Source organism: Elaeis guineensis, chromosome 2 (genome assembly GCF_000442705.2).
Source record: "Elaeis guineensis isolate ETL-2024a chromosome 2, EG11, whole genome shotgun sequence".
In the NCBI taxonomy this organism is placed as follows: domain Eukaryota; kingdom Viridiplantae; phylum Streptophyta; class Magnoliopsida; order Arecales; family Arecaceae; genus Elaeis; species Elaeis guineensis.
The window spans coordinates 83,311,802-83,334,072 of NC_025994.2; the positions used below are offsets into that span (position 1 = coordinate 83,311,802).

The window sequence follows — 22,271 nt, forward strand, 5'->3', positions numbered from 1 at the left end:
AGGTGTTAATGATCTGAGCCAAGCACTTGAGTAGGCTACAAGACGGGTTGCGATGAGAAAGGGAACAGCAAGCTCGAACCAACCTCAGCAGAGAATTAATGTTCCCGCTTGATTTGCTTATTATTTGAACGCAGCTCAAAGAAGCTTTCTATGGAACCGAACCAATTTTTGTAGAGAAACCAAATTATAATTTAGGGGATCTAGCTAGGCTCGGCTCATTTATGAGCCTAGCTTTGGAAGTTGTTCAAGTTTAACTTGTTTCTTGACTAAATTGTGAGCTTAGACGGGCCATTAGCAAATCGAGTCGGATATGTTCACAAAGAACTCGTAACACGTAGCACGGGGTGCCTAATGAAACCGGTGTATAGCTGACAGGAAGGAGTCTTGCAGCGTATTACTCAATGTAGACCGGGCATGTGCAGAAATCTAGCTTCTGTGTATGGCTGACAGAAAAAAGTCCTTTTTTTTTTTTTTCCTCTCTCTCTCTCGAGCTGTACGCGAGATGACTTGTCACTAGTGCACCAACCCGCAGGTGGTCATTTTGTCCCCCGCCTCTGCTATAAAATCCGCCACAAGGCCCTGCCGCCTAGTCAGGCTTTAACGAACTTTTCGCCACCATACTTTCAGTGACGGAAGAGATGGCAGGGATCCCCAGGGAGAGAGGTAAGGAAATAAGGAGCGAAGACGCTGATACTAGTGGTGCTCAACGAGAAGATGTGCAGCACAAGATGAAGCAACGGTTATACACTGCTTTAATGGACCACAAACGGGAAGAAGTAGCGGATTTCTACCAGGATAAATCTGTCCCGACCAAGATCAACACTGCTGGGGACACCATTCTTCACCTTGCCATCCTCACGGGCAGTGATGGTGAAGTGATCAAGCTCATGGAGCTCATGGAGAAGCAGGACAAAAGAAGAATGGAGAAATTCGTGCAAGCGAGGAATGTTTGGGGTTGCACGCCGCTCCACCAAGCTGCATTCGTGGGAATGGTTAACGTGTGCTCGTTCATTGCTAATCACTACCGCACGCAGGAGGTGGTGCAGCCCCGCAACAAACGGGGCGAGACACCACTGCATGTGGCGGTGCTCCACGGCCATAAGGAGGCGTTCCTCACCCTTCAGACGATTATTGAAAGAGAAGGCTGGAGTGCCTTGAATAAAAAGGATGGTGGGAACACCATTCTTCACAGTGCTATTTTCAGAGAACATTTTGGTGAGTGATTTTCAACCCACTGTATTTCTTTTTCTGATTTAATGGACAAAGAAACGGCCATGGAAGCCATAGTGGTGATGGTTTCGTTGGCTAAGCTGCTGGTAAAATAAGCACACCATAATTACCAGAGAAAAAAAAAAGCTCACTATGGCCACTTCCAACCCAACCCATGAGGTCAGAGACGAGTTTATTGTTGATCCTTTTCTTATAAATTTAAATTTTTTGATTCAATTAATTAGTTAATGCATGTGGTATGAGAGCCCCAGGTTTACTCGCGGTTATGAGTTCGTCAAGCTTGATATACATTGTTGACCTTTCTTTATTAGCCTAAGCTTTTGCAATAAATTAGTTAGTTAACATGATGTGGACTTAACGCACCTGTCTGTTGTGAGGTATCTAATGATTAAAAGGGACTCACGAGGAGCACGCATCATGCTAAGTGAGAAATATCCTAAGAAACATGGAGTTGCTAAAAACGTGATGCACCTCATCATGCAAACTCCAAACTTCACTCTGCATATTAGACATTAGGTAAATAAGTTCTCGTAAAGTTCTCTAGCTAGTTGTATACAAAATGGTCCTTCTACTAATTTTTGTTGATTGAACCTTAGTTAAGGTTAACTAAGGTTACAAAAGGATATTTTGTCTTTATCTTAATATATACCTTGAGGGTCAGTCCCTCTCACTCTTTTCACTCTCTTCTTGATTAGGACTTGGCAACCAGGGGACTAATAGTGAAGGATCACAAGTTAAGGAGTTGAATAGGTTTGAGAGCTTGGGGCAAAACTAACAATATAAGATATAAAATTAATGCCGTTAGAATAATAAATAAAATACTCCATTCTCTTCTAATTAACTTCATGAGATGTATAAACAATAAGTTACAAGACTAGAGATTAAAATATAATGACTATCATAAAATAGGAATGACGGACTCTTTGATACTAATATGAGACAGAATATTATTTTAAATTCAAAATGCCATGTTAATTTAAAAAATGAATTGGTGCCATGCGCTATTTTGTTTTATTATTGTCTATTTTCTACTATTGCAATGAAGAGATGACCTTTGCAGCTGCTGTTATTGTATTCAAAATATCACTAATCGAAATTCTAATTGGAAAGTGTAAGTTGTTATGTTTTCCTACATGATTGTGACAATGGCAAGTAAAGGTGTCCAAGGATTTTCTATTATTAATTAGAAACACTATTATTAATGAATTGGTCGTGACCATATTGTGGCATGGAGTACAGATCTAGCCTTGATAATCATTAAAAAATACCCTATGCTTGTGGACGACGAGGATGAAGAGGGGTACTCGGCTCTCCATATTTTGGCTACAAAGCTTTCAGCTTTCAAGAGTGGGATTCAACTCAGCTTACTTGATAGCTTTATCTACCATAGTGACTCTCTCTCTCTCTCTCTCCCCCCCCCTCTCTCTGTGTGTGCGCACGCATATGTGTGTGAATGTCGGTGCATACTTATATGTGTCTATAACAACCACTATCTTGCAGTTATTCATCTCTTAAAAAACACTTGCAGTTATTCCTAGGAAATCTCTTTGAATGAGTTGATTGGCTTTATGCATATCATGCATTGAAATGTGTGGCTGTATATAAATTGTCGAAAACTTATGATTATTCTCGAGGATACTCTCTCTTGATATTTCTTATAGATAAAAACTCTCTTGATAAGTTAAGAGGCTTTCTATATCAACCATCACCGAGTTTGTGAAGTACATATGATTTATTTAAGAGAAAGCAACATTTAATTGAATTGTAATTCCAGTAGTTGGTAAAGTCATTGGATATTTGATACTAGCAACATCTGTTTGTGTCCCTTGCTTACTCCAACCCTAATTAGAGTGAAGTTTTTGATTCAATTTTTTTTTGTTTTTATGAATAAGAAAGAGTATTGTTACTAAAGAGCAAACTTGTTGATTCTAAGAATCAATAATTTCATAAAAATGATGAAAGAATAATCCCCATCATATGGTTAACCAATAATTCACCCGATCTAGAATGGGAACCTCCTAAAACAAGAGGTGCAACCATTCCCTATCTTTCAAGAACAACAAATTTGTCATTAGAGCGTAAGATTTACAACACTACAAGCACATGTATAGATTCACCATGCTGGTTGTTTGCTATATAATATTGTAGGGATAGAAACTGCAAATAGTCAACAGGCATTCCCGTTGGGTGTGCAAATAGTTGTACTTCCTATAAAAGACATGCTAAATCTACATGATTATGTATCTGGAATACCTTATGCCAATGTTCAGTTTTCCAAAATGGGAACAAGAACTTGTGTAGATTCTGAACAATTCTCATGTTTGATAATCAATTAATACATACCAGAACGCATCTTCTACTGGGGTATTGGATTCTCATAAAAAGGTGTACAATTGAAGAGTTCTCATATTGTTTTCCTTTGTGCAAGATAGATGCCTAGTTATAATAAAAAAGAATTTTAAAATTTATATTAATACAATTTCTGTTCAAATTATAAACATACAAATTTGTACATATACTAATTATGTGTAACTAAAATACTTATTATGCATTTCTATCTCATTACACATTTTATGCCATTATACATATTTAATATAGGAATGTTAATGATGCCTAGGCATCATTTTTAACGTAATTGCTCTTATATGTTTTTATTATTTGTTAATAATTATAGTTAAATATGCTTTTGTACCTATTGATTATCTTTCTAATTAATATCATCCCCAAAATTTTTAAAATCCCAAACACCAACCACCAATGTGTCGCACTTCTTCCTTTCCTAACACTACTAGTCTATATAGTAGGCACGTATAATGCACGTCAGGAAATTTTAATAAATAAGAACAAAGATTTGGATAAAAAAGTGTGATATCATAACATTTATAGCAAGAAATGTTTTATTATTTTAACCTTATGTATTTGGACAGATCATATAAATAAAACTTGATTGAAAGCAATTAATTAACACCATGGTCTAGTGTCCCAAGATCATAAAAGAATAACATTATGCTTGACCAAGTATTTTAAAACAAGAAATGTCAAAGTTGAATGGGTTATAACAATGATGAATTACACAAAAAGCACCTATACTCAACGAGAGACTAAAATCAGTCTCCATCAACAAAGATAACATTTGAATGGGAAAAGAAAAAAAAAAATAGATTCGATGCTGCAGGGAAGATCAGCATTCCTGGGGTTTTCTATGGACTTTGCCAACATTTGTTAGCATTGCAAATCACGTCCATGATGCTGTGCAAAGCATAGCAAAAGTGTCGTGTTATAAACATGAAAATGAAGCAAATGATGCTTTCAAAAAGCATCATTATGCTTGTTTGTGTCACTAACTAATGATGTTTATTTACTTCATTAATATGCTTATTAGCATCTCTAACTAATGACGCTTATTAGTATCGCTAACTAACGACCCTTATTAGCGTTGCTTACTAACAATGCTTAGTGGTGTCACTAACTAATGATGGTAATTTGCATCGTTATTGGATGATGTTTTATAGCATCATTATTTGGTATGTTAATGATGCTTTAAAGTATCACCTAGTGTCTTTTTTTTAAAAAAATCATATAGTAAATTACTTTTATATAACAAATATGAACAAAACTTGTGCAACCTGAACAAATCACTTATACATAGCAAATATAAACAAAAGGAACTCCAAAAATTCTCTTATTACATAACAAAAGTGACAAAATAATATTGTATTGTATATTAAAATGGCAACTCTTTATGTTGTCAAACATGACTGAATGTTCATTACAATTCAAAAAACTATAAAAAATATAAAAAGATACATCATATATGAAACACAGAAAAAAAATGAGGGTAGCATCATCATCATCTCTACAACTGCTAGAAGTACTAGGAGCCTATAAGAAAAAGATAGAAATTTAATAAGTTGAGAATATGGAAATCACTACATATTATAATTCATGAAGCCTACACAAAAAATATACATAATCATAATATAAAATATATGATTATATGTAGTTATTTATATGATATGGGATCAAACCCCACAATAAAGATGTAAACTAGTCAAGCTGAGTCCTTAAAGACTGTATCTTTGTCTGATAGTCTATCTCAGCTCCACATCTCTATTTGATGGCTTTACCTCATCTTCGTATCTCTGTCTCTAGTCTACGAACCTCTATAGTATTACTATTCTGTCTAGTATTTTAGATATATCTGCTCATTGTACATAACTGAACGTGAGTGACTCCAACTCTATCAGCCCTCACTTGATCATAATGCTTTGGTCCCATAAGTTTGACGAACACCAGGGCTTCCATGCAACTAGTCTCTATAGATAATGATTGCTCACAACATGCTCAATAATGAGAGATATTGCCCTATCCTATATTCAAGAAAAAAGTTGGATATTAATGATACAAAAAATGATACTATAAATCATTCAACAAATGGATCAATATATACAATAATATTTCTAGACTGCCCACGAGAAAAGCTACCATCTTAGTGGGTATGAGTCATCCTATAAAACTCCACCTCATCAAGCTCTATTCCATGCTCTTTCATCTACAAAAATAGTATATATTATATGATACATTGTTCATGATACATAATATATTATACAAGATATATGGTTCATGATACACATTACATATATATGAAACATGAAACGCAATACATATATAATATATGATACATGATTCAATATGAAGATTAAAGTTTCAATTTGAAGGAATGAAGACCAAGAGTCAAAATAAGACTTATAAATATTATAAAACATGATACATAATACATGATACATGATACATATATCTGATACATAACTTCATTAAGAAGCATTGAGTTTATATATAAAATAAATAAATCTAATTGTTAGGAGTTCGTAATATACGAATTCATCTCTGTGCCTTATATAACTCTTGAAGCCTAATGTGTGATAAACCAATTGAGATGATCATGCAGCTCTACTAATATTAAAGTACATCTGCCATATAAAGTAAACAATATGATACATCTTATATAAATATTTAATCTATATGAATAATACATAAAAAAAAAAGTAAATATGGAGTCTACACAATCTATCTTCTCTCAAAAAATCAGTAGTGCATAGGCTCCCTCCATTAATAAGGGCATACATTGGAAAGACAGTTACAAGCAACCTCCTTCTTTGTGATACCCTCCCTCTTATAGTCCCTCTTCAACTTTCCATTATATCCAATTAAGGGACTTTAATATCTAACGATGGCTCTCTAAAGAGAGTACAAACTTGCTCTATAATAAAGAGTGATAGACACACACACACACATACATACATACATATATAAGATCAAATTAAATCTTTATGAAAGTTAGCAAGTTAGCATACAATATCATGCTCTATTTCTTTTCTTTTTTTTTTACTTGTACAACTTATAAAAGATCAATCTTATATGAAGAAAGCATATCATTCCACCTAGCATAATTAAGCAAACACATCTGAGCGTCCAAGCAAAAAAGGAATGTAACATGGATCAAATTAATGCAAGTCTCAATCATCATAATTTAAGCTGAAAATGTATGATATACCCCTTACTCACCTTCAAGTCTAGTTTTCAAATCTATTGGAGCTTTACTTATTTATCGACTAAGTTGAGCCTAATTTTGTTCTAGCCAGCCTTCCTGTGGATCACAAGCTTCTCGTAGAGGTGGAACTTTAGTTGAGCTTAACCTAAACACACCTACCCAACTAGCTCATTGGTTAGGGTTGGATTGCTGTTTTACAACTGGTCTTATGTTTAAAAATCTCAACCCATCTGGATAGGGTTAGGGTCAGCCTTCCATCTAACTTGAACCCAACCTTAACCTAACCGAACCCAACCTGACTTAACCCAACCCAACATGATATGTAAATTGATAAATAAATAATTCATTTTAATTTATATTCTATATCTATAGGTACTTATATGTCTATGTAATTATGTCTTCAAGCTTACTAAATTATGTATTAGTGAGTTATTAAAATTTATGAATGATTGAACAAATATTAATTCAATAAAAGCATCCACAAACTCTTCCGTATCTTAAACTTTCTATTTGACCTAATTTAATCCAATTAAGATGGCATAGCCCAACTCAACCCGACTAACATGACCCCATTAGACTAGCCAAACACAACCAAATTTAGATTAGAATAGTGCTAGATTGGATTTGGTTTGAAAAATAGATAAATTCCAAAGCAAGATGAGCTTGGGTTAGGATTCAAGAATTTAGAGGTTGGATTGGATTAAAGTTTGCCCTCAACATTACCTACTCGCTTGAGTTGCAACCCGTTGCTCAAGACGATGATCATATCATTTAGAGCTCTAATAATTATCCAGTCCTAGATACCTCGGTTTGCACCACCATTACTTGAACTTAGAACCCCTGATTGCTAAGGAAAGGGATGTGAATATTGAGATAAAAGTTTAAACCAACTAATTTTTGTAATTCGCATAATTGTAAATAAAGTGCAAACAAAGATTTACAACCTAAGTATGCATGATTATATTGATATTAAGTTTTATGACAATGGTATTTCCATGATTGTTTGTTAATCTATAAAGGGCCAACAGTCCTAATCTACAAATGGTCAATACCAAACTATACTCCTTTCTTTAATTTACAAAATCTAAAGTAACCATGATTGTAATACATGTAATTGAAAGAATATGACAAAGTCATTAACAAAAGTTTATATTATGTAAAAATTTGATCCTTGCTTTCATAGTTAAAACTTTTGAAATCTAAAATTAACATCTATGTCTGTACCGCTCAAAAATAAAAGTTTACATTTATGTGTTGAAATCTTCTATGCTAGGGTCTAAAGTTCTAATATTTCTTTTCTGTGTGCGTCTAGGTATACATCCGAAAGATAAGCAGCTTGACCATCCAACCGACAAAGAACAAAAAAGGCAAGACTCGCAAGATGACCACAAAACATGTGATGGTAATTTTATTTTATTAAAGCATATTTAAATTGCAAGACTATAGGCGGGTGAAAATGCAAATAACACACATGAATAATTAGTCTTTATCAGCCACCGAAATATTTTTTGAAACACCAATTTCATATTTGCTTCTTCAGGATTTTGCAGAAAATATCATGTTTTGCATTATTAAACAGGAAATAAACTTTCATTCTTCTTTTTGTGCAACCGCAAGAAAGGGTTCTGTGTCCAAACCTGAAAAGTAGTATTCACCACATTCCTCAAAAAAATAAAAATAAAAGTAAAAATATCCCATCTTCTTGTAAAAGAAATTTGAACCATGCTTGATGAGTCATAGATATCCTTTAATTATTTTCAAACAATACTACGCTAATGACCAGCTAACAATTTACCCATAAGAAATAACTTAGGCAGCTAAAAATTTTTGCCTATAGAAGGCCTTTCACCTTGGTAGCATTTAGCAGTGTACCGAACCTATTCCATGTGGATCGCCTATAACTTCGGCAATCTTCCATTATATTTGTTTGTAATTTTAATTGTTAACTAGTTAACCCCACGAGTATGATGGAAATGAAAACAATTTTTTCCTCCTTTTCTATTTCATGGTGGAGAATCAAGCTTTTTCAATGGTTCATAGATCAGATGGTGACAGATAAATGAATTAATATGTTTTTATTTATTCTTGTGAATGAAATTTAGATGGCTATCTAACAGTTTTTCCTGGAAAAGAAATACGGCAAATGACATGCTAGCTTGCCTCTATCCGGATAGAAGTCTAGAGAAACTTTTTTTTTTAGAAATAAAGTATTCTGATATTTGGAAAACTTATTGCTGGTCCCTTACCTCCTACCTTATTTCTTCAAACGCCCGGTGCACTTGATCAGGTACCTTTTAATTTTCGATCCCTCTTGCAATACACAATGCCCAGTGGTCTGGCATAGAGGAGGGAAGATAAGTTAAAGTATCAAGGGCCCTTTTCCTTACACACGAATCTACGGAGGCACCGCATGTTAAAACATCCTATTTTTTAATGATTAAGATGCAAAACATCTGCTAGTATACTGAATTGAGATCACTAGCTGGACGTCAATTATGATGCTTAGTACTTCAAAAGCTGATAAAATGGAAATAATTAAATCCCAATAAGACATTCTGTCACGTTTCGAACTCAACATCCGGGTTAGATACGTGATGGCCACACACTTCTTAGAGCAAGCTCTAAAGAATATGTAAGGCCAAAAATAATTCATTACAACCTCAACATCCATAATATCTAATTTCAATAATAATTAGTAAAACTTGTATAATTATAATTGAAATTTTTTCTATTCTTTGATCGAATATCATGATACTCTATCTATGCATTTGCTCACCCGCAAATCCATATCATAGCCAACCATGAGCATTCTGTAATTCTGAGAAGAAAATGAAAGATGAAGGGGTGTGAGCTTTACAGCCTAGTAAGAATTCTCATATCACACCAATATAATAATATAATCTGAAAATAAGGATAAGCAATAAAATATAAAATCTCATATTCAATATCCAAAATAATGTAAATATCCGTAATTATCTATTTTATCAAAAGAAATGTATCATCATATGTTAATGGGTGAAATACTTTGTTCAGCAATTGTTTCATGTCTTGTCTTTCTTTTCTCTTTCATTATCACATAATCTTTAATCTTTTTCTTTCTGACTTTGAACTAACCAACACTATGCCTCAATTTTCATCTGATCAAATTCCACTCATAAGCCTCTCAAGGCTGTCCCAGGCATAAGCTCTTAGCGGGCTGTCCCAGGCATAAGCTCCTGTCCTGCTGTCCCAAGTATAAGCTCCTGGCCGGCTGTCCCAGCATAAGCTCCTAGCAGGCTGTCCCAGGCATAAGCTCCTAGTGCTGTCCCAGACAAAAGCTCCTGGCCAGCTGTCCCAGGCATAAGCTCCTAGCAAGCTATTCCAGGCATAAGCTCCTAGCGGGCTGTTCCACATGACAAGGCTAGTCCAAACCATATCTCTTTTTCATTTAATCATTATATGTTGATTTCACCAAATCAATTCCGATTTACACTGTGAACAAATTAGATATGTCATATCCATACAATCATACCATCAATCATTGATACATATGTATTGACATAATATACTCATACTCAAAAATCATATAAGCAATATAACAGTGTCTCAAGTATAGCAATTCATCGATCTCAAATCCAACGATGCAAAATCAATGATGCAAGATCAACGATAAAATAGCATATATAATGGTAATTATGTACATGGATTCTTATCTTTACCGATAACTGATCCAAGCATAGAATCTTCTTTGATTTATGAATTCGAAAATAAGATATTCCACTCAACACCTTATGCAGACAATCATATCTCTTCATGACCCTAATCAATTATAAAAATCATATATGAGAAATTACCGATAATCGATCCTAATAATACAAATCCAAAACCTCTTCTCGGATTAACTAAAATTAGGATTCATCTAAGTATCTAAACCCTCCATTGGTCCACAAGACTTCTAGAAGAGAAAATCTATGAAGAGAGAGAAAATTTTTGAGAGAGAAAGTAGAGAGAGAAAGTGAAGAGAGAATCTTTGTATCTTTCAAATAAGATAATCATGATCGAGATCATCAGAGGTCATATCTGGGTGACTCAATATGAATTAACTATAATCAGATGCTATGAATTTCGAATAAAGACGGATCGAGATCCAATCTACTGTACGAATTTTGGAGCAATCTCAGGTCATTTAATTTTCATCTCAAGTTTATCCTAGGTTCCGTGATGCAATCAGAGAGAGAAAGATCTTAGAGAGAAAATCTAAAGAGAAAGTAGAGAGAGCATCTAGAGAGAGAAACTAGAGAGAGAAAAATAGAGAGAGGAGAGAGGAAAGAGAGAGAACTCTCTCTTATTTTTTTTTCTTCTTTTTATTTTTTTTTCTTTCTTTTTTTTTCTTTTCCATTTCTTTTTTTTTTCTTTTCTTCTTCTTCTTTTCCTTTTCTTTCCACAGCCTCCCTTGGGTCGAAATAGGGGAAGACCATGAGGTCCCCCTCAGTGGCTCGGGCTTCGGTGAGGTGGTGGCTTGGTCGGAAGTCCGGCAACGATGGCCGACCATGCAAAGCTGGCCGACGATGTTTCTCCTCTTTTTTTTTTATTTCTCAAAAATAAGGGACCCACCCCCTTTCTTTTTTTCTCTAATTTTTCAATCATCGCCGGTCACCGGCGGTCAGGAAACAAATGCAAAATGAAAAGAGAAGAGATTACCTTGTTCCGACGGCCAAGGTGAGCTCCGACGGCCCTCCTCTCATCCGATCAAACACCCATGGTAATTTTTAGAAAAGTCCCTGAAATTTTTTTGCTGAATTTTCATTGTTAAATCCTAAGGGAGGGAGAGGGAATTTGATAGGGGTGGTCTTCTAGTCTTAGCCGGACTCTTTGAGTCTGATTACATCGGGAACGGAGAAGAAGAAGACTCCGATTAGGAGTCTTCCTCCTCCTCTGATCAAGTCTCCTTTTTTTTTTTCCTTTGGGCTTTTGGGCTCGTCAAAGTTTGCTAGGCCCAAATGGGTCGAGTGTCACATTCTTCCTCCCTTCAAATAATTTTATCCTCGAAATTAAGTTACATTGTTTGAGATATATATTTCAAAAATGTATATTCTTCATGTTATTCTCAAGCTTTCACTAATCTCTTACATATTATTTATTTCTCATGATTCTTGATATAACAAAATTATTTGAATTCTTAAACTCATCCTTTTTTTTTCAAAGAGCAATAATATTTTAGACTTGTGTTAACATACCACAATTATTTGTTCAATATATTTCACTCAAAATTCATAATTATCTCAGACTACCTATGATAGAAAATAAAGAAAAGCCAAACATCGGACACTCTTCACAATCATTGATTTCTTTCTTCTCTTGACCTTCCAATAAATTTAACAATTAGACTGCCATCTTAGAAAAATCTTAACCTTCTATGCCAATTCGAGTAACAATATTAAATTTAAAAAAATATGAGATCTATATCAAAATATTCTAGGTTTGAACTAGTAACAGAAGTATCAAGCTGTTAATAATAAACTTGAGATATCTAGAATTTTTTGGTATTATCTACAATGAAGCAACCTACTGACAAAAATTAACCGGCTATGATCAGATTAGATCAAACTTTATAGCATCCTTTCATTATCAATAAAATCCTTCCTTATTTGCAACTAATGTATTTCATAATATCTTTTGATTTAAAGAATTAATATTTTTAATCAATTTAAACCACCACACTTTTGCTACACACTCTGATCTTAATTTACCAAATTATATTGGTTTATCAAAAGATAAGAATATCCTTGTATATTAGATCAATCAAAGATAGATCCAACCTTCAAATTTCATATAAAATTTAGGATAAAATTTTAAGTTTCTTTATCTTTATTGCTCCTTGGGCATAGCACATCAAAATTAAATCTTGATCCACTTCCTATGTTTGAAATCATTGTATAAGCTTCATCACTCCTCAAAATCCCAATACATCTGAAATTAGTTAGAGTTAACCTTAGTTTATCTTGCAATCATTTAGACAACTTTCAAACCAATTTTTCTTTGTAAAAGAATTAACTCTAACTTGAACAAACTAGAAGAACTCAAGTCAACATCTTTGTAAGTAGAATCAACTTAGTTATTTCTTGTAAAGCTCCCTTCATTACAACCCTTTGCATCAATAGATAAATCCATATAAATTCTTATCCCTTATATAAGTTTTTCAAAATTTAACAATAACAAAATATCTTAGTTCAACTCAGGAATCCAAATTCTGACTTGAATTACAATCCACAATCTTCAATAATCACAAGAAAAAAAAAATCTAATCTAAAGATGGAAATACAAATTATTACAAATTTCATCATAACCTATATATTATACTCTAACAAAATCAATTTCTTATTCAAATCATCAAAATTTCTTAGATCCACTTAGAAAAGCAAATTTTCGATTTGAAATTCAATGCAATTTAAAAGATCAAAACAATCACATCCAAATATGATATTTTGAATAATCAAAGATTTCACCAAGATGTGTATCTCATATTCTCATAATAAAATTTAAGTATATTTTTCATCTAAAATTGAGTTTCATATATGACCTCTTATAGGTTCAATGCTCAAAAATATTTCTCTCTCATGTGATGTAATTTCTTCTTAGACCATATCCTAATTAACTTTCTTTTGATAAATCCAAAATTTATAATGCTTAGATAATTATCATCGAAATTAAAAAAGTTATCATGATCTCCATCCATATAAGTTTAACATTTCAAAGTCATCGTGTATACCCAACATAACATATCAAGACCTCCCACTTCATTCTAGGTCAACACTTCTCATACCCAGGTCAACCCTACTAATTGAAATCCAAAATATAACTCGTCAATTCTATTATAGACATCATATATTACTTATGCATAAATTTCATCATTGTATCTATTGATTCAAAATCTAAATACTGATTCTTTCTTTTATGTCCATCATGTTTCTCATGATCATAACCTAAGTTTAGATATCACTAAAATTATAATTTTGAATAATTATAACCTTAAGATCAAATATCTTAAGTTATATTCTCTAATATCATTCTATCATATCCTTAATGATCATAACCTTAAACTCTGATATTATTAATCATACTCTATTGATTATAATCCTAGAAATGTCACACTCCCTAATGATCATAAAAATCCTGATACCACTTCAGTCATATGCTCTGATATCTCTCTATCACATCCTATTGATCATACATAAAGCTTTGATATTACTTCATAATTTCTAATGATCTTAACTGAAGCTCTGATATTATTCTATCATATCCTAATCACTTATATCATAGATCTCACATGACCATAACCTATGCTCTGATACCACTCTGTTACACTCCAAACTCAACATCCGAGTTGGATACGTGATGGCCGCACACTTTTTAGAGCAAGCTCTAAAGAATATGCAAGGCCAAAAATAATTCATTACAACCTCAACATCCATAATATCAAATTCCAATAATAATTAGTAAAATTTATTTAATTATAACTGAAATTCTTTCTATCCTCTGATCGAATATCATGATACTCTATCTATGCATTTGCTCACCCGCAAATCCATACCATAGCCAATCATGAGCATCCTGTAACTTTAAGAAGAAAAAGAAAGATGAAGGGGTGTGAGCTTTACAGTCCAGTAAAAATTTTCATATCACACCACTATAATAATATAATCTGAAAATAAGAATAAGCAATAAAATATAAAATCTCATATTCAATATCCGGAATAATACAAACATCCATAATTATCTATCTTATCAAAAGAAATGTATCATCATATGGTAATGGGTGAAACACTTTTGTTCAGCAATTGTTTCATGTCTTGTCTTTCCTTTTCTTTCATTATCACATAATCTTTAATCTTTTTCTTTTGGCTTTGGACTAACCAACACTATGCCTCAATTTTTACCTGATCAAATATCCACTCATAAGCCTCTCAAAGCTGTCCCAAGCATAAGCTCCTGACGGGCTGTCCTAGGCATAAGCTCTTGGCTGGTTGATCCACATATAAGCCTATGGGGGCTGTCCCAAGCATAAGCTCCTGGCCGACTGTCCCAGGCATAAGCTCCTGACAAGTTGTCCCAAGCATAAGCTCCTGACAGGCTGTCCCAGGCATAAGCTCCTGATCGGCTGATCCACCTATAAGCCAGGAGGACTGTCCCAAGCATAAGCTCCTGGCGGGCTGTCCCACGCATAAGCTCCTAGCAAGCTGTCCCAAGCATAAGTTTTCAGCGGACTATTCCATATGACAAGACTAGTTCAAACCATATCTCTTTTTCATTTAATCATTATATGTTGATTTTACCAAATCAATTTCGATTTACACTGTGATCAAATTAGATATGTCATATCCATACAATCATGCTATCAATCATTGATACATATATATTGACATAATATACTCATGCTCAAAAATCAGATAATCAATATAATGGTGTCTCAAGCATAGCAATTCATCGATCTCAAATCCAACGATGCAAAATTAATGATGCAAGACCAACGATAAAATAGCATATATAATGGTGATTATGTATAGAGATTCTTACTTTTACCGATAACTGATCCAAGCACAGAATCTTCTTTGATTTATGAATTCGAAAATAAGATATTCCACTCGATACCTTATGCAAACAATCACATCTCTTCGTGATCCTGATTAATTATAAAAATCATATATGAAAAAATTATCGAAAATCGATCCTAATAACACAAATCTAGGACCTGTTCTCGAATTAACCAAAATTAGGATTCTTCTAAGTATCTAGACCCTCCATTGGTCTACAAGACTTTTAGAGAGAGAAAATCCATGAAGAGAGAGAAAATTTTTGAGAGAGAAAATAGAGAGAGAAAGTGGAGAGAGAATCTTTGTATCTTTCAAATAAGACAATCATGATCGAGATCATCAGAGATCATATCTAGATGACTCAATATGAATTAACTATAATCAGGTACTATGAATTTCGAATAAAAATCGGATCGGGATCTAATTTACTGCATGAATTTTGGAGCAATCTCAGGTAATCTAATTTTTATCTCAAGTTTATCTTAGGATTTGTGATACAATCAAAGAGAGAAAGATCTTAGAGAGAGAAAATTTAGAGAGAAAGTAGAGAGAGAAAGATAGAGAGAGGAGAGAGGAAAGAGAGAGAACTCTCTCTTATTTTTTTCTTCTTTTTTTATTTTATTTTATTTTATTTTCTTCTCTTTTCCTTTTTTTTCTTTTTTTTTCTTTTTTTTCTATTTCTATTTTTTTTTCTTTTCTTCTTCTTTTCCTTTTCTTCCCACGGCCTCCCTTGGGCCGAAATAGGAGAAGACCGTGAGGTCCCCCTCAGTGGCTCGGCTTCGGTGAGGTGGTGGCTTGGCCGGAGGTCCGGCAACGACGGCCGACCATGCAAAGCCGGCCAGTGATGTTTCTCCTCTTTTTTTTTTATTTCTCGAAAAACAGGAGAACCACCCCATTTCTTTTTTTTTTCCTCTAATTTTTCGATCATGGCCGGTCACCAACAGTCGAGAAACAAATGCAAAATGAAAAGAGAAGAGATTACCTTATTCCGGCAGCCAAGGTGAGCTCCAACGGCCCTCCTCTCCTCCGATCAAACACCCACGATAATTTTTAGAAAAATCTCTAGAAATTTTTTTGCTGAATTTTCGTTGTTAAATCCTAAGAGAGGGAGAGGAGATTTTATAGGGGTGGTCTTCTAGTCTTAGCCGGACTCTTTGAGTCCGATTACATCGGGAACGGAGAGGGAGAAGACTCCATTAGTAGTCTTCCTAGACTACTAAAGAATTGTTACTTCTCCAGCATGAGCCCATAGAAAAGGTGGAGAATGGAATTAAGAGGGCTTCATAGACACGAGAGACGTCTCTTTTTCTTGGATTTCTAGAATATATTAACGAAAGAAACAAGGATAGAACGCCATTAAGGTCATTATGATTCATATCTTTGTAGAAGAAGATTTTGTAGAACTAGCTAGCTATAATTCTTGTTTGAATTATTAAAACAATTCCTTTAAACATTAATTATCCAAATGATATAGATCAATTAGAATTATCAAATGATTCCTACTAATTTTTTTGATGAAAAGAAGGTATAACCTCCATTATTTATTTATAATATAAGTAGGTTGCATCAGAGACATGACAGGATTAGAAGAAAATGTAATAAAAACCTATAGAAATAGAAGAGTTCAAGGAGGAAACGATTCTATTTCCTCGAGATACAGAATGTTAATTCTGAGACCTACTGATTTCCAAACCACAGCAAACTGGCAACTTTAGTCACAGCAATCCTGAACCTGGCGTGTGCAACCTATCGTCATCTCGAATAGGCTCCAAAGGAATGGAGTTCCGATTGTTTGACCGAAGAAGGTTGAGGACCGGTACCGTCTTGTTCTTCTGCTCTGATGTCAGATGGGATGTCCATGAGAGATTAGTCGACCGGATGTGCTGAGCAACAGGCCTCGAACAGTAAGCATAAAAATCAAAAATCCTCTTTTTCCTCTCCTTCCAAAGGCACCATTGGCCTGTTACAAGAAGCATATCAAGTCCATATCTTAGGTCATTATTTGCAAGATTACTCCTCCAAATACTCCATAGGGATTCCAAGGTAGAGGGTAGATCTGATACTTACAGACCTGACATAGGTGATTCCAAACTGATCTTGAGAAAGGCAATTGTGCATTAGATGGTCATTTGTTTCAGGTGCTTCACCATAGAGAATACAGAGTGCTGTCCGAATTTTTCCATATTTTAGGAGATTTGCTTCTGTAGGAATTTTGTTATTGGCGCACAACCAAGCAAAAAGTTTGGTCTTTTCAGAAAATAGGAGTTTCCATAAAAACTGACTCATAATTGGCCTAACTCCACCATCTTGAAGAAAAAGGTAAATCTTCTTAGCCGTAAACGCTTTATTGCTAAACCATTTCCATGTGATGCAGTCAGGGTGATCAACCAGAGTTATGTGATCGATACTTTCTTTCAGTTGCTCAAAGTCCAGGGCTTGCATCGGGTGTAGAATGCCAAATGACCTGGTAAGAAGACTTGTACTCAACATTGTCGCCACAGATACATTACAGATTAACACGCTTTTATACCATAGATTGTCAGAATTAGAGTAAAGCTTCCACCACCATTTATAGAGTAATATCCGATTGAAGATTTGTAGATTAAGTACTCATAGCCCTCCCAATATTTTAGGACAATGGACAATTGACCGGTGCACTCGACTACTCCCGTGCTTATAATCTTCACTCACTGACCTTGAGAATGCCCTTCGTATTTTATTGATTTTTTGAATGATGAATTTAGGAAGAAGAAACATGTTCATCCAATAGATCGGAATCTCTATGATTACTACATTGGTGAGCACTAGTCTTCCTACAAGGGTAAGCAACTTGCCTTTCCAACCAGCGAGTTTCTTCTGAATTTTTTCATTAAGAGGGACCCAATCTGCCTTATGGACTATAGAATGATGGAGAGGAAGGCCCAAGTAAGTAATGGGGAAGTTCGCTATTTTACTACCTATAATAGAAGCCACCCATTGAAGTGCTAGATCAGTAATTTGCAAGCCTAGGACTTGGGATTTCTCAAAGTTTATTCTAAGACCAGTCAGCAGTTCAAAATAATAGAGAAGGAATTTGAGAGTTTTGATATGCTTTAAGTCATACCCACAAAAGATAATTGTGTCATCGGCAAATTGAAGACTCTGGAGATGTTCGGTGACATGATATGGACCAATACCAGTTATAATGTTAGATCTACCAGTAGTTTGCATTATTCTATCTAAAGTATCAACAACCAGAAGAAAGAGTATTGGTAAGAGGGTCTCCTTGTCTGAGGCCCTTCCGTAATTTGAATGATTTTTCTTGTTCACCATTGACCAGGGCTAATGCTCTCACTGTACACACCAAGTTCTCAATCCATCGACGCCACCTAAGTCCAAATCCTCTGGCTGATAGCAGGGTTAGTAGAAAATTTTAATCAACATTATCAAAAGCTTTTTCAAAATCAACTTTATATACAACACCTTTATGTGCTTCATTCTTACAAAAGTTGATGGTTTCCATGGCCATAGCAAAACATTCAAAAATATTCCTGCCTCTGATGAATGCTGACTGAGATGATGATATTAATGATTCTATTTTTGTTGAGAGCCTTTTCGAGAGAACTTTTGAAATAATTTTGGTCACCCTATTGATTAAGCTAATCGGCCTAAAGCCTTTCATAGAACAATGGCAAGATTTCTTTGGGATAAGAGTGATGAAGGAGTAACTAAGACATTGCAAATTTGCTGAGTGGTTGAAGAACTGTTGGAAAAGCATCATAACATCCTGCTTGACTGTGTTCCAGAACTATTTATAAAAGGAGAATGAAAATCCATTCGGCCCTAGTGATTTATCAAATGTCAAATAAACACTGCATTTCTAATTTCATCCTTCGAAAATGGTTGTTCAATATTAGAAAGATCTAGAGGTCCTTCTAGATAGAGAGCCTTCCAATCTACTTGCACGAGTCGGTTTTCTGATGAACCAAGTAATCCTGAGTAGTAAGTAAAAAAAGTTGATTGAAATTTTTGTTGATTGACGACTATACGACCATCTTCCCAAAGTTCAAAGATGGTATTCTTTCTTTTTCTATTCCTCGCCCAAACATGAAAATACTTTGTGTTACGATCACCATTACGCAACCATTGCATTCTAGAATGCTAGTTCCATAAGACTTCCCCTAGTTTCAAAATAGAATTGAGGTTCATCTGGAGATGCACTCGCTCATCTTGTTCTCATGGAGTAAGATGTCTTGATTCTTCTTCTGCATCAAAGTAATCAATTTTTGCACGCAGTTCCTCCTGTAGGTGGATGTTTAACTAGGACACTACCTCTCAGGATCTTTTCGATGCCGCACATCACAACAGAAAGAAAGAAAAAATAAAACAGAAAATAATCAAATATGTAGATCAGCCAAAAAGGACTTGCCTCCACGGGACATGCAAACTTCACTATGAAAAAAAAATATTACAAGAGAAGATCTCATCTTCAACCCTCGTACATCCAGTTTTTCCCTCATAAGAAGTTTTCCCTCATAAATAAAAGTTCTTTCTCTAGGAAGACCCCCCTGAACCCTTGAAGTGACTGCTGTCAGCTGTCCAAGAGTCTTTCTGGAGCTTCTGCTCCTGCTCCTCTCAGCGTCACCTCTGTTCTTGGGTGCTCTGTCAAATGAAAATGACCACACAACCCTTCTGTTGCGGATCAGAGCCTTTTAAAAGGCTTAAAACTGAGTTAGATTAGGATTAGGGACTTAAAAACCAAGTTAGAATATGATTACAGCACCCAGGAAACCATCTGGACCGTTGGATCACGATCGAAAGTGACCCAGACCACACGATCGCGCATCGGTCCATGTAATAAGCTATGGACCGTGAGAAATGGGTGTAAAACACCATGCGATCTATGGTGGACTGCGAAAACCAAGGGAAAACGCCCCCTCGGTCCATAGGCACTGCTGTGCACCGCTCAGTCCACGGTGGACCGAGCTATCCAGGCTCCCGCATGGGCTCATGTGGGCCTGGGCCACGCACGACCGTGCCACCGTCACTCCGTCGGTCCACCATCGGTGGCCGGCGATCCTCCAATGCATCAAACTTTGTGCCAACTTCAATCAGATGTATCTCCTTCATCCGGACTCCGTTTAGGGTGATCTTGGACTCATTGGACTCCATTTTTCATCGCAGACCTTGTTGTGGGCTCAATATAGATCAAATATCAAAATATCAAATCCTAACAATCTCTACCTCGACTCGACATTCGATCTTTTCCTAACTCTGAAAGCTTCTGGATCTCCTTACCCCCATATCCTAGGACAATCTCTTACTAATCATGGATGGGCAGACATAGGAGTCGAGTCAAGCTGCTCGATCCTATATCCATCGTATGCTGTGCTCCTCCTGACCTGAGACCTACTCAGGATATCATCCTGTGGTAATAAAAATCTTACCTTGCGATATCGCCTTTCATCCTCCTAAGTCTCGCATCTCATGCTTGATCCACCTCCACCTAGAGCTCTACCTCGCTCTGGGCTCCTCCTGGCTCCTGAAGCTCCACTTCACACTGAGCTCCCCGTTAGGTAATAATATCCTCTCATCTTCTTCTTCCCTTTCAGAACAATCTTATCGCTATATAGCACTTTCAGGATTCCTCCACCAGCTACCGTCCTATAACCTTTCGAATCCAGTCTGCTCAGTGAGATAAGGTTCCATCTAAAATCGGATATGTATCGGATCTCTTTCAATCTCCTCACTATACCATCATGTATCCTTCAGCTGACCGTCTCGATGCCTTTGATCGCACAGCTTGATTCATCTGACAGATAAATAGTGCCCTCCTACTCTCCAGAAAGTCAAACTATTCCTCTCTGTAACATACATGATAGGTGCACACAGAATCTAAAATCTACTGTTGGAAAGAAGTAGATACCTCATCAGATATTTTTAGGACATCTCCCTCTAAATCATTACTGACCGTCGCTACAGCAGCCATCATCCGATCCCTGAGTTGAGAGCAATCTCTAGCTAAACACCCCAACTTGTCACACCGGTAACATCTAGTCTTGCTCAAGTCTCTCATCTTGGACTTGGACCGCCCTCATGGCGATCTTCTGTCGCTTTGTTTACCACCTCCTGCTCCTCCAGAAACCACCAAAGCAGAGCTACTGACACCTAAGCTCGAAGCCGGGTTCTTCCTCCCGAGAACCTCGTTCTGAAGAATCACCACGGTAACTTCATCTATCTTGATGGTGCTCTTCCCCACTAGAAGAACAGTCACCAAGGACTCATACGAAGAGAGAAGGATGTTAGCAAAACCAGCACTCTGGTCTTCTCCTTAATATTCTCGCCAATGTTGAAGAGGTCGATGAGAATCTTCTGAAAGCGACTGAGATGCTCCTGCACGCTTTGTCCCTCAGTCATCCGCAATTGGTAGAACTGCCTCCAGAGGAAGAGAATGTTGGTGAGAGATTTCATCATGTACAACTCCTTAAGCTTCGACCACAGCACCATCAAAGAAGTCTCATCAAGCACATGGATCACCACCTCATCCGCTAGATACATGCGGATGGTACTCACTGTCTATATCTGTAGCCATCTCCAATCCTACACCTTTATGGTGATCGACTTCTCCTAGCATAAGAGAGCATCGATCAACCCTTACTGAATGAGCATATCCTTCATCCTTATCTGCTATAAGGAGAAATTACTCTTTCCATCAAACATGTTGATCTCCATCTTGATTGATCATGTCTTGTCCATCTTCAGTCTTGCTCACCACCGCTGTAATCTGCATCCTTATACCGCCTTACTTTGATACCACTTGTAGGTGGATGTCTGGTTAAGACACCACCTCTCAGGATCTTTTCGATACTGCGTGTTGCAACAGAAAGAAAGAAAAAATAAAATAGAAAACAATCAAATACGTGGATCAGCCAAAAAGGACT

The 22,271-nt window shown here is 35.8% G+C and overlaps 1 protein-coding gene across 1 annotated transcript in view; it reads left to right on the forward strand.

Annotated features, from left to right (window-relative positions):
* Window positions 1-506: 506 nt before the first annotated feature.
* Window positions 507-22,271, forward strand: part of LOC105056711 (uncharacterized) — a 30,874-nt gene continuing 9,109 nt past the window's right edge. Inside the window, exons 1-3 of the mRNA XM_029260536.2 lie at window positions 507-1,215; window positions 2,470-2,619; window positions 8,094-8,183. Of these exons, the coding sequence (XP_029116369.2) occupies window positions 639-1,215; window positions 2,470-2,619; window positions 8,094-8,183 (817 nt within the window). The 5' untranslated portion in view covers window positions 507-638. The remainder of the gene's footprint in view (window positions 1,216-2,469; window positions 2,620-8,093; window positions 8,184-22,271) is intronic.